At 42.2% G+C, this 13,944-nt stretch overlaps 1 protein-coding gene across 1 annotated transcript in view; it reads right to left on the reverse strand.

Annotated features, from left to right (window-relative positions):
• schip1 (schwannomin interacting protein 1) overlaps nucleotides 1-10,530 on the reverse strand; it is a 237,072-nt gene extending 226,542 nt beyond the window's left edge. Inside the window, exons 1-3 of the mRNA XM_086124988.1 lie at nucleotides 10,417-10,530; nucleotides 10,227-10,317; nucleotides 846-913 (exon numbers count right to left, since the gene is read on the reverse strand). Of these exons, the coding sequence (XP_085981114.1) occupies nucleotides 846-913; nucleotides 10,227-10,317; nucleotides 10,417-10,439 (182 nt within the window). The 5' untranslated portion in view covers nucleotides 10,440-10,530. The remainder of the gene's footprint in view (nucleotides 1-845; nucleotides 914-10,226; nucleotides 10,318-10,416) is intronic.
• Nucleotides 10,531-13,944: the final 3,414 nt, after the last annotated feature.

Genomic DNA, 13,944 nt, shown 5'->3' on the forward strand with positions numbered 1-13,944 from the left:
TATTTCCTTAGGGGCAGGGGTTTGGAACATCATTACCTTTCATTTTTATTTCATTGCATTTTTCTTTTTAAGACAGGGTTATGTTTTCAAAGAAGGCAACTAAGCCTATGGTTGGGCGCCAACGTATGGTTAGGTTTGTAAATCAAGGTTTTGTGACAGGGTTAGGGTTTCTGATTAGGGTTTCAAGCCTGGGTTATGGTATTTGAATAAGGGATTCAAGACAGGGGTAGGATTTCAAATTCAGGTTTCAAGCCTGGGTTGGGGTTCCAAATTATGATGAGAGTTAAAAATGACAGATTCAAATCTGGACTAACTTTTAAAATTAAGGTTTCAATACAGTGTGAGGGGTGCAAATTAGGGATTCAAGCCTGGGTGTGGGTTTCGAAAAGAGGTTAAGGTTTTAAATTACATTTTCAAGCCTAGGTTAGAGTTTCAAGTGAGTCTTTCAAGTCAGGGTTACAGTTTTAAAGAAAGGGCATTTCATGCCAGGGTTGGGCTTTCAGAGTGGTGCTTCTAGACAGGGTTAGCATTTCAAATTCGGGTTTCAAGACTGAGTTGGGGCTCCAAACAAGGGACTGGGTTACAAATTAGGGTTTCCATGAAGGGTCATTGTTTCAGATGAGGATGTCAAGACTGAGTTATGTTTCAAATGAAGGATAGGGTTTCAATTCCGAGTTCCAACCCTGGGTTAGGGTTTCAAAGTACCGTTTGTGCAACATCTTACAAATATGTAAAAAAAAACAGGAGGTCAAATTTCCCCTGCGGCATCGGAGGTGTTTGACCTTTGAGGTATGCTATCGGTTGTTTGGGAATTTGCGTCAATATTGCGGTATGTGCCGTCTTACCTCTCCACCTTGGGAGCCGTTTGCCCTCCACTGTGATTGCAATAGCGATGATAGCGCTTCACTTCTTCCTGCACGGAGAAAGAGCAAAACATATCGGTCAAAAACAAGTGCAGACATGACAAAGCAGGCAAGTGTTTCTTTTTATGAAGGAGTTTGGTGCTGATCCAAATGAGCCTTTTCAACCCTGGCAGGGGTTAGCACTCTAATAAGAGTCATTCTGGTTTACCATATCTCTCTCTAAGCTGTTTATTGGTCACAAGACTGTATTTCTCGATCTGTTCACATGAATGTAAATAACATAAGAGTCCAGTTAGGGGCTGATTGTGCATTAATGTGTGTGCGCGCGCATGTGTGTTTGCGTGCCGATCAGCCAAACAGAGGCAGCAGTCCAAGGTGTCGTGCTGCCACTGAGCTCATAGCGACTATGCAGAGGGAAGCAAATGAGCAATGCGACTTGATCCGGCATTTTTCTGCTCGCCATCAAGCGGTGCCTTGAGATACGTCTTAAATTCATTCTTTGACTGTGCTTGAAACCAAAATAATAATAAATCAAGAATCTTTACAAATTACATAAATCGAAATGCAATCAATCCGTTTCTACTCGAGCTGGGCATTTTATAAATATAGTTTAATTGGGATTTTTTCCCCCAACCCCTCAATATTGCAATTGAAATTTAATATGAGATTTTTTTTTTCAAGGTCATCTTCCCATGTTTTATTTTGTTGTTTTTTTAACCAACACAAGCAAAAAGAAAATTCGTCTGTGCTGCAATAAACAACATCAGATAAACTACATATAAATATTTTGCTTTTATAGGTTAGGCTTACATGGAAATAAAGGCAAATGAACCATGGATTAATCAGAAATGAAATTCTACTTCAATTCCAGTTGTGCATTTACTGAGCACTGACTTGCAGTCCTTTGAGCATTCACCTCACAAAATTCTACCTAACATGTGTGGCATAAACATAAATCGGACAGGCTTTATCATTTCAATTGTTCGCGTTTCATGAACTATAAGGTGCACCGAGAAGCATTCAATTTTCTCATAAACCGACAGTGTGCCTTATAGCTGGATCACTATTCTGATTTTAGTATTGAGTATATATTTAATATATTCAAAGTTGTTTAAAGCAGTTTGTTACAGCTGCAGCGGTTGTAAAAGCTCTATATAAATAAAGCTGGATTATATTGTATTGTATTCCCTTTAGCCAGTCTAGTGGATGCATAACACAAACGCAGCCACTATTCTCACTTCTATTCTATGCACCTTATAATGTGGTGCACCCTAGATATGAAAACTATTTTAAAATAGGGCATTCATTGATGGTGCACCTTATACTCCGAAGCGCCTTACAGTGCGAAAAATATAGTAATTGTTCAGCCCTAGTTCATACCTTCTCCGCCCCCCCAACCCCCAAAAAATGTGTGTAATGTATTCTAAATAAGGAAAGCACTGTATAGCAACCGTGCTTTATAACATGTTATTGGAATAAAAATGTAATGAAACGTACATTAATCACGATGCACAAACTCATTTCTATCCATCATGATTAATTAATCGCGCCTACTTGTGGTGCATGTGATTTAGCCACCGGGTGACAGTATAATACAATAATACAGACAAACAAAGAAGAGTTTTACTCAGATACTGTAATTGACGTTGTAATTTGCAATATTTACGTTTATTGTAGCAATTCTTCCTTTCATTATAACGCAGCAACATGGATGCTATTTGTAAGCCTGCCAGTGGCGTCGATGAGTTAACATTAAGATATCAGACTTTGAAGCAAAGTTATATTGTTGTTTTAAACACTATACTTTAATAGGGAGTAAAATTTAACAGCTTGAAGCCTGTTTTGGAAGATCTGTTCATAGTACCAAACTGCTGCTTGTTAAGTGGGCTGGAGTCAGCTGGGAAATGCTCCAGCCCACCTAAAACCTCAATGAGAATACCGTTCTGAATATTGTAACCAGTAAATTTATATTATGGAACTGAACATCTGCAGTGGGAATGAGTGCAACTGTTTAAATACAACAACAACAAAAAGAAACCCAATTAAAAAATAAAAATTGAACTCAAAACTACATGACCAAAAAAAAGGTTTTCTCGAGCCAGATGTTCAATTAAACATCGGCGTCCATGATAAATTGTCTAAAGTTGGCTCTTATTTTCATCTGAATAGAGATTTATCTCATCCAACATCATTCATTACGAATTCAGCGTGCCACTACTACATCTTCATGACAAGATAATAGAATTTTTAATTCGGACGGCAATATTTCAAAAGTGAACTATCACATATTAAAAGTTACATTGGAGGCAGAGTCGCTCGTCTTATTTTGCAGATGCCTTCATGATTGTCCTGAGGCATCTGAGTGTTTACAACCGGCCATAAAGCGCGGGTCACCGCAGAGGATGAAAAACACTTCAAAGTTGAACGTGAGCAAAAAGGAGCGAGGTGGCTGAGGCTGATGACAGGAGAACCGCAATAGTTCAAATCGATAGAATGATTGCATGGAACATCGAAATGAACATAACATTACCCTGCTAGGCGGATGCGTGGCAACAACATCACATTATTTTCAAATTCTTAAAAAAACAAAACAAAAAAAGGCGATCGATACGCTTGGCGGCACGGATAGTACTTCCCTAATGAAAACTTTGTGAATGCATTCCTAAAATCGTTTGTAAGAGTACTTGTGTTATTCACATTCTTGACTACAAATCCATGCGCATGTTCTTCCACTAACATGCACCTGACTTCATGGTAACACACACGGGCAGGTCAGCATGTTTACGCATACACGCACACGCACACGCACATGCACGCGCACGCACACACACACACACACACGCACACACACAACATTCAACACGCACATCAATCTCCCTTCGTTGGACTGGCAGCATGAAACATCTGCATTGGTCCAATATCTGGTGAGCTGCAGCTGGAAACACAAGGAAGTGAGTGATAAGGAGAAGCCGCAACTGTCGAGATACACATTGAACCTGAATTAGCGAAAATCAATATCCTTTAAAAGGAACATATTACCAAAAAAAATGTTTTTGACTTTTTAATTGCTTGAAAACAATAAATTGGGTCTGTCAACTGTGGGATTAAACAGCCGCGTAAATGTTTTATTTGCCTATTACATTTCCAGCTCCGGCCTTCCTGTGTGGAGTTTGGATGTTCTGCTCGTGACTCTCTGGGTTTTCTCCGGGTACTCCTCCCACATTCCAAAACTGTGCATGGCAGGTTAATGGAGTACTCTAAATTCTCCCTAGGTGTGATTGCGAGTGCGAATGGTTGTTCGTCTGTGTGTGCCCAGCAATTGGCTGGTAACCAGTTCAAGGGTGTACCCCGCCTACTGCTCAAAGATGGCTGGCATAGGCCCCAGCACGCCCGCGACCCTCGTGAGGATTCAGCGGTTTCAGATAATGGATGGATGGATGTTCAAAGATCTCTGTATTTGAGGGAGGAGCTAAGATTAGCTTGACCAAGAGTGTCATTCTTTGGGGGCAGTGGTTGATGCCTCACTTGTATGACACAAGGCTATCCCCTCCAAAACAGCTCAAAGGGTGTATAATTCTTTATCCTTAGGATATTTCTGATTAAAACATTGTCAGAGATGTTTTAAGATGCCTATGTGTTCTGAAGATATGGGGGGGGGGGGGGGGGGGATACTGGTAATGTGTCTTTGGTAACGTGCAAGTGTGATTTTTTCCTTCTCATAAGACTTGCCAAATTGAGAAAGGGTGATAAAAGGATCTTAAAATTACCCAAAATCACAAGCCAATTATAATATTTCCCCACATTCATTTCAAAGCCTTGTCATTAAGACCTTTTGACTGCAACAAATTTTTACACTAGAGGCTCTATTTTTATGAGCGGCATAAATCCGATGCGGTGTGTGGCATATCTCCGCGAGGGGGCAAATTAGACAAAGCCGCTGTCTAATTTGGATTTGTAGTCAAGAATGTGAAATCATCTTCTATTATATGAAATCAAGATGGCTCTTTTCGTAGCCTTTAAATGCATGGTGACATGGTGTCGACATGGGAGAAGCATATCTGAGCCTTGTGCTGGTACAAAAATCAGGATAAGCCCACATTTGCGTACTAGTGCATGATGAAAATAGAGCTCTTTGTCTTCAGTTGTAAGACAAATTACAAAATTCCTGCTAAATAAGCCAATTTTATGAAGTATTACTTTGCACACTAGACCAGTGCTTTTCAACCCGTGTGCCGTGGCACACTGGTGTGCCGCGAGACATTGTCAGGTGTGCCGCGGGAAAATATCCAATTTGTATGCCTGTGCGGTCTTTCGCCCAGAAAGTAATCATGTAGTACCCTCCCATACCGCTAGGGACCAGCAACAGCTAGCCAATTGCCTTGTGTTTCGACGAGAGACAAGCGAATTTGTGACGCATGAATGCAGGACGACGGTGAAACATTAAATATGAAAGATGATAAAATACTGTTTTCTTTGTGTTCATTTGATTCCAATTCAAGCTGTTATAACGTCATTCTTCAATGTTAAAAACGGTTATAGTAACACTATAACACGTTAATTGTTAAAATAAGCGGGGGGGTTCACATTTTCAGCTAGTGGTGTGCCGCAAGATTTTTTTCAATGAAAGAAGTGTGTCTTGGCTCAAAAAAGTTTGAAAAACACTGCACTAGACTATTCATGAGACGTTCCAAATGACGTAATGACAGACAAGTCTAAAGTTAATCAGTTACATTTTGAATGACAGTTCATCTCAACTAAAAGTTCTTCATTCACAATTCATCTAATTGTAACTCTCCTTAAATAGATACTGCGGAACTAAAATATTTTGTTGTAGTTGTGCTAACCAAAACATTAGACAGCTCCGTGTGACACGGTGCATGTGGTCCTTTAACAGGGGCAAATACTTAAAAAGAGGTTTTGAGGGGAGGCACACATTTATAAAGCGAGGTAAGGACCTGGAGAAGAAGAAAGACATCTATAAGGCGAGCAGCGCGAGATCATGATCACCAAGTGGAGAAAAATGCAAAATGGAACACTTGAGATTATTCCCTCCGTGATGATGTACTGGGAGAGAGACAGGCTCTGGCTAAGATTCGGTGAAGGAGGGGAGGAAATGAAAGCGCATTCTCACAGACACACGCGCAAGTTCGCTCGCTTCCATCACAATGAGATTTTTTTTCTTCAGCGATCAAATCGCAAGCCCACTCATTAGGGATGTTCACACAGCAACTTTTATTCCGGTGTAGCACCGGGGCTGCCCCCCGTAGAGCGTTCACACGTACAAAGTTATACCGGTGTAGCCCCTGAAAACAGCTTAAACCGGAGCAAATTTAACCCTGCTCAGGAGGTGGTTTAAAAAATTTATCTGGAGTAAATGCTAATTTGCAGGGCAGCACCGATATAAAATGGGACGTGTGAACGCTACAGGGCTAGGCTCGCTACCCGTGAAAAGAGTTGATTACATACGGATATTGCATACTGGGTAGTTTGTACTTCTTTCCTTTCTCTCTCTCATCCTTTCATCATCTGATAGACCACAGCGTTAATTTGTCTGGAGAAGTATAAAGCATGTTTTTTCGATATGTCACAAACAAGGCGGGAAAAAGGAAGTACACTTTACGGATGCGCATGTTTTATTTCCGTATTGCACTCCCGCAGAAACTGCCGTGTGAACGCAAGTGGGGCTGCACCGGAGTTAACACGCTTCTCTTTAGTAAGCAGCTTTATATGTGTGAACGCTCCACAAAATGTACAGCGGTGTAAGATATAACGCCAACAAAATACGTCGGTGCAGCACCGATGCAAATGCGTGCCGTGTGAACACCCCTATGGAGTTGATAGTTTCACCCTGCAAGACAGAGAAATGGCTGCAAACATGGCAAGAGCTAGCACATTCAATAGGCGCAACTAATTAAATCTAATAAAAGAGTGCAAAAATTCTGTCCTGACAAAGAGACTGAGATTTGGATTAAACTGGATAAGCGTTTTTATCTCGCTAAATAAGAGCCCCAGAAGATGAGAAACAGCTTTCAGTATGATGTAGTGCAGCTCTCCACCAAATTAAACAATAGTCTGATCCATCAACGTGAGAAATGAATTTGAAAGTGAGCATGACCTTTGTAAAGGAATATGTTTTGGCACAATTCTTCTGGTTCAACACCCATTTTTCTTTCCCAGGCATACGGTGCTCGAGAACTTGATACAAACATAACGATACTGGGGCTGAAGGGGAGCACCCCCCCCCCCCCCCATGAAGCCCCGATGTTTCTGAAAGATTGTTCCTGTGGTATGAAGTGTGCTAAAAGTCATTTTCCCGATCCCAAATGGAACGACAGCCCATCAGGAAGCGATTTGAAGCATGCGTTATATGCGAACACAAATAGAGGAACAGCCGCTTTTGATGAAAATGTGTGTTACCTGTCTCATGAGTTATTCATCACAATAAAAATGAGAAGTGTTTGCCACCACCGCTAGTTACCACAGAAGCCTAACAGTCAGCCAAAATTCGATTTCTTCCTCGACGACACTTCCTTCTTTGTATCTATGGCAATCTGAATGCACGGTGGCGTCATGCTGCCAAGATTAGTCGACCAGTGACAATTATGTCATTTATCAAAATTGTTGACGGCTCGTTTCAAAATTGAGGTCGTTTATTAGTATTACCGGTATTATTTTTTTCACATTTTGTTTTTGGCACAAAACTGCAGCTGTACCTTCCGCTGCCTTGTCTCCCTTTATCTCCTTGATGAAAATGTGCAGTCGATCGGCGCACTAGGGGTCAGCCGTGATGTCACTGGAAAACTTACAGCCAAACATAAAACGGCTAACAGGCAACTGAGCTTGAAAATCTGCAAGACAGAACTTGCCTTTCATGATTCACGAGCATCTGGAAAAGAAGCAGGTTGAGGCTGTTTCCATTTCTGACGAAGAGGGCCATCTCTGTGAGCTATTTGGCTAGTTAGCTGCTAACATTAGCCAGCTGCGTTACAGCAATAAAATTATACTTTCCATTTGGATGGACGACTTTTCTTACCAGGCAAGCGAAATGCACACCTGGGCAAGCCAATGTCCTAACTCAAAATCTTCAACATGTCATAATAACAAGCAGGAAAAGTGGCAGACTTGGTTCAGGGCAAGGCGATTTGCAATTGTCAGTGCCCAGATCGTTCAATGTTTGTTCTGCTATGTTCATTCGGGTTTCGTAGGTTCTTAGTTTTGATTGACACCGTCACGGACACGTGCATTTAACAGTACTGTCGATGACATGGCAAGGAGCAGATTTAAGTATGATGCCACGCACTAAACAAAAACGCGATATACATCTCATTAGGATGTGAAAATATTGCCGGCGGCACGGACATTTCAGACACTTGAGAAAAATGATATCCTCCCCGTAGTAAACTATCCTCCTACTTCGATCACAGCATCTGTGATTCCAGGCTGAGGCGCGAGCAGATGTTCTGATTAAGACTGTTGCATGCTGGGGCACTCCGATCGGGAGCGACCTCATGCCGGATCGTGATGGATGACTTCATCATTTCGCCTACAAGTGCTGCGTCAACAATGCCACCTGCACTGTGTATTTCATGCCTAACCCCATTACGGAAAGAGCTAAAGAAAAAGCGACCCACCCCCGTCTCGCTGTGGCGTGCTGCTTAAATAAGCTCTGTGTAAAATGCTTAACAGCACCAGCCCGTTGGCCGTTAAAAATTGCGCGGTCCCATTGATTATGGGGTAATAGCTGGACAGATGAACGTGCCTCTCAGCGGTAGGGTGGGGCGGGGGATGAAGAAGGATGAACCTGAATCACTCTCACAGACACCGGCAAGTGGAGCGGCCTCTCTATCCACTAAACTGCATTTCTATATCCTCACTCATATTTCACACGCCGATTACTGCTTAGAGTGCTTTCTCCAGGCGGCCAGAAAGTGTCCTCCACGGAGGTGAACTCCTCCTGAGGAGATAAGCTGCGTCAATTTGGGGGAAATGTCATTTTTGGGGATAATGAAACTCTACTGTCAGGTAGAGTAGTGGGAATGGATTGGAGCAGGTCTCAAAGGGGGGGAAGAAAAAAAAATAGCAAGTTTAAGCAGCGGCATCCATGCGTGCGCACGTATGTGTGTCAGTGTACATGTGTGTATGTCGCATCCATTGTAATATATTGGCGTGCGAGGTGGAAAAGCCGTGAAGGAACAGCGTTCGCACTGCTCGCAAAGCTCAAGGTGCTCAGCCGCCAATAATGTGCAACACTACATCGTGGGCATCAAATATTTAGCAGCTAGCTGGTGAACTTGTGCACCTCAGCGCCTGCAGGAAGCATATGGCATATGACTGGGGCTAAAACAATAGATACATTGTCAACTCTTGTAAAAGTCTTTTTTTTTTTCAGAAAGCAAGAAAAAGGTGAATCAAATAATAATGATGTTTTATGTCTAAATAATTTCATTTCGGTTCAACTTTAATGATCTGTTTCATGAAGGATGGAGCTGATTTTAGCAGAGGTGGCCAGCATCCTGACAACATTTTTTTTTTGTTAAACTGTGACTCAGGCCATTATTTTAAGAGGGTGGCAACGTGTTATGATATGATATAAATGAATGACATATATCCCGTCCTTAATTACAGAAAAAGGTCAATTTCTGGATCGTGAATTGTCACATTGAGCTCCAGTGTAAATGTTCGACAAATGTTTTTGAGGCTGAAACAGTGTCTGGAGTACAAAATCAGTGTCTTTTAGGGTAGCGCGCACCTCCAAAATGCACCATGTTGAACTTTTGAGAACAGTGTAGTATACCTTTCAATATATAAAGAAACAAAATGGTGCTTTGAAGGGAAGATTGCTCCCCTATGTCCACCGATGCACTTTAAGAACAGTGTGGTTTAATGTTCCAAAAAAAAAAAAAAATCTGGCTGAAGGAGTAGCTTTGAAAGGATTAAAGGTGTTGCCATGGCAAATTTTAAATAAATAAAAAAACCTCTGCAAGCCTATACCGGTAAAAGCAAACTGAATCCATCCATTTGAGCAACAGGGAGGCAAAATCCTCTGCAATTAAAGTTGCATGTTGGCTTCGAGAGGACCTGATAATGTTGTGCAAATGGCTCCACTCAACTTCGTCTATCTCTGCTGCTTTTTATTCTAATCAATGAGCCTCCACGTCGTCTGATCAACTTCCTGCTCCCATTAAAAGCCCAGAAAGTGGATTACATCATTGCTTGTGCCATTCGCAGAGCTGGAGAGAGAGAGAGTGTGAGGAGGAAAAGGAGGAGATCCACCCACACAAACATTTTTCTGTTGCATGAATCCAACCCACGCTGAGACTGCCGCTCCAATAGAAAGGGGGGAGGAAAAAAGAAATCTCTCACCTGGTTATTGATGCGAAGAGCAAGGTGTCTCCGCTCCCGAGCCACGCTACTCCCGCCGCGCATCCTCGCCTCCTCCCCCGGATGCATGCCTCTGCAAGGACAGCGCTCAAGTTACCGCTTTCACCGCGCAGATGCGTGATCGCGTCCACGCAGAGCGCAGCGCAATAGGAAGCGGCGGAGTGACACCAACCTGTGCGTGGAGTTCCTCAGCATGGCGCTGTCCCTCTCTTTCGCTTTTTCTCGCTCGCGGTTTCCCCTTCTTTCTGCAGCCACTCACGGATCAAGTGGACACTTAGAGAGTGGAGCAGCCGGAGAGATGACCTGACTTGGTTTGGAGGGGGGTGGGTGGGTTATGTTGGTGGTGGAAGGAGGTAGGGGTGGGGGGTGGTCCTCACAGCCAATGGGATGCTGAGTGTGCGCCCGCGTTTTTTTTATACAGCGTGTCACTGCATGTATTAGTGTGCGCGTTGGAAGTGCATGCTTTGGAAAATGCGCCAAAAAAAGTGGGGGATGAACGTGCACGGGGTCATGAATGAAACACCTGACATTCAGAAGAGAAGCGCAGAAATTGTGAGTCGAGCCAACAAAAAAATGGATGCAAAAATTCTGCAGAATGAATTGAGATTGGGAAAACATCCACATTAGATGACATTCTGCAACAGGTCTCTGCTGTAGTTAAAAAAAAAAAAAACATGAGCCATGAATCTCTGTCAATTTGAATATTGTCGAACGCGTTATTTCAGCATGAGGAAAATACATTTCAGAATTAAGGGCACTTCCTACTTCATTTCGATGTTAAGAATAATATTGTTTGTTCATTCTATAATGTTCAATTTTTTTCAGATGGTGAATTGTGGATTTTCCTTAGCTGTAATTTAGCTCATCAAAATGTGTGATAGCTGAGCTACCTTTTTGACTTAAAATTCTAAAGTTCTTTCCTCATTGTTTTCCCATTTAAAGGAACAGTTACACTAGATTTTCAAACATATTTTGGACTCTTCAAAGTTGATCACAATCTACTCTGCGTTGCTGACTTTCAAGTTGGTCTAATTTACACATAAAAAGGGAATTAATTATTACAAAGTCTACAGGTGGTGTTTTATTGTTCCAAAATGCCATAAAAAATGTGAAGAAAAGTTAACAATTGAGTAATAGAAGTAAAATGGAGTAAAATCACTCACCCTTTGAAGACACCTGAGATGCTAAGAAAGGGAATAGAAAGATGTTTGCAGAGGACATTATACTTACTTTTAATTAATCGTCTGGTTGATTGGGAATGGGGGTTTTTTCTCTCAAAAATTGGCATCGGCCTCAAAAAATCCATATCAGTTGGACCCCAATTATGGACCTTTGACTCATTGAAAAAAAAAATCATTAGTGGGTCTTTAAGATTTGTATTTGCATATATTTGCTTTAAATGCTCAGGGAACTGAAATCACAACCTCTGAGGTTCCACTTAAGTACAGTGTACACGTGTTTGACTCAGGACAATTAACACCCCCCCTCGCCCCCACACACACACCACCACCACCAACCCCATGGTAACTACCACATTACCTTTTCACTACAGGTCAGTTAGTGCATGTGCTAATTGTTTCATTTGGGGCAATTTGGGAACATTGGGGGGGGGGGGGGGGCAGAAAAATACTTTAGGAGCCTGGACTCGTACAGCTTGGGGACAGACCCATGCTGTCACATTATCAGACTCGCTCAAACATAACACAGCTTTTGAATGGCTCATGATTCTTCCTCTCCAATTCTGACAGAATTGACAGAATTATTCTGTCAATCCAATTTGTCTCGGGCATCGCACACAGTCCCCCCCGCCCCCCAAAAAAAGCACTTATTGTCACGTTGCGTGGTGGTGGTGGACCCCAAAAAGCAGGCAGGATGGAGGAGCAGGGTATACTTGAAGAAGTGTATTGATAAAACACACAGAAAACAAAATCCAAAAACAATCATAGTCCAAAGTAGCAAACAAAAATAGCAACTGAAGCTAAAACAGAACTGTGACCAAAACATGACCGAAACAAAACTGACAGCAGCAAAGGAACAGCAAACAAACGAACATGACAGTAGCAAAGAGCAAACAATGATCCGACAATGAGTGGTCGGGCTGGGAGTCCTTTTAAAGCACTGATTACCTAATGACCAACACGTGTGCAGCTGCAGGAGGAGCCCTACAGTGCCACCTGTTGGTCCCAAACCGAATCATGACACTTATATAGTTCTATAACTGTCATGGGAACACCTTTAATGGTTGAAACAACAACTCCTTCCACCTCTAATGATTTTATTTTTGTGTGAAAAAGCAGTAACACTCATAGGAAAGACAAGCGAGACCGACACGGTCACTTTGGGGTCTTGGTACTCTTGTGGTACCTTTAAAAGTACACTTTTGAACACTTATAAATGGCCCAGAAAAAGGTGCATTGCACTGCAGCAATTTTGGGACCTTTGGGGACACTCAACTGGCCACAGGAAACCTCCAGGGAGTACAAGTAACTAAAAGTTGGTTTAACTTTTGCTGCAAATGTGGCTTTAGTGTCCAATACTTCTAATCTTGAGGGCTACATTAGTGTAGATCATTCCTTGAGGAGAGCAACTGATTCATTCCTCCTATATCCCCATTTCTGATGAGTGCAGGAATAACTTTAGGTCACAACTCCGGACTGTTAACAAGCTATTTCTCTCGGTTTTATTTTATCTCTATTAGTTAATAATCAACAATAAAAGTCTGATTCATCCTATTTAGCACATAGGAGTTAAGTGATTTAACGCACCCATTGCACGGACTATAAAAGTGCCGAGTGTGCTGAGTAGCACCAAGCGCCGGGACACTACATGAGGCTGTGGATTCAAATAAATGAACAAAACAATGTCTGCGCTGAAATATGAGAGTTGGGGCCTTCTGTCCTTGAGTCTTGATGGTCTGTTGTCTCGAGACAACAGACCATGTTGTCTCGAGACACCGCATTGAGTATTACTGTGTTCTGTGAGGTTGCACTGGTTTAATAAAAAAAAAAAAAGGGCAGCACAACAGCCTCTGTGGTCTGTGTCCCAAACAAATTAATTGAAACCAAACGGAGGGGTGGGGAGGGAGAATACGTGTCCACTCAGAAAGGAAAACAATCACCCGTGTGAAGGTTGAAAGTGGCTTGGTGCTACGAACGTAATGTCTACAAGTTCAGAAGGTGGTAAACACGCTCTCTCGTTCTCCCATTTCTTATTGTCATTGCATACTTGTCTGGAGTCACATCGCTAAAGTGCCAGAGGAGTGCAGCCGAATGAAGGGCATCACTTCAGAACACTCCTGTGGGCAAGCGATGATAGATCGCCGGAGCAGTGGTGTGGCAGCTGAGAGAGCAGAGAGGAAAGAGCAGGAGAAGACCTCATTTGGAGCCGAGGAGGTGGTGATGGATAAACAAATACATCAGCGGGGCATCAAAATCAATCCTTCTGGCTCACAATCAAGACCTGAAGTAGAACATTATAGATTTAATGAATTACAGCCAAACCCCTCAACTCGAATGAGCAATTTCTGAAACAAATAGGCCTCTTAAGTCGTAAACATACATTGTATGAATGAGAGGTGCAACGATTAATCGATATCGAATCAAAAGTCAAATGAATCAATGATTATGACAATCGATTAATCGTTTCGAGACCTCGAGTAATAAGTTGGAAGAAAATATTGCCGTCTACTTAAGGTCCTCAA

This window comes from Hippocampus guttulatus, chromosome 12 (assembly GCF_054856545.1).
Source record: "Hippocampus guttulatus isolate MCC_2025c chromosome 12, RoL_Hgut_1.0, whole genome shotgun sequence".
In the NCBI taxonomy this organism is placed as follows: Eukaryota; Metazoa; Chordata; class Actinopteri; order Syngnathiformes; family Syngnathidae; genus Hippocampus; species Hippocampus guttulatus.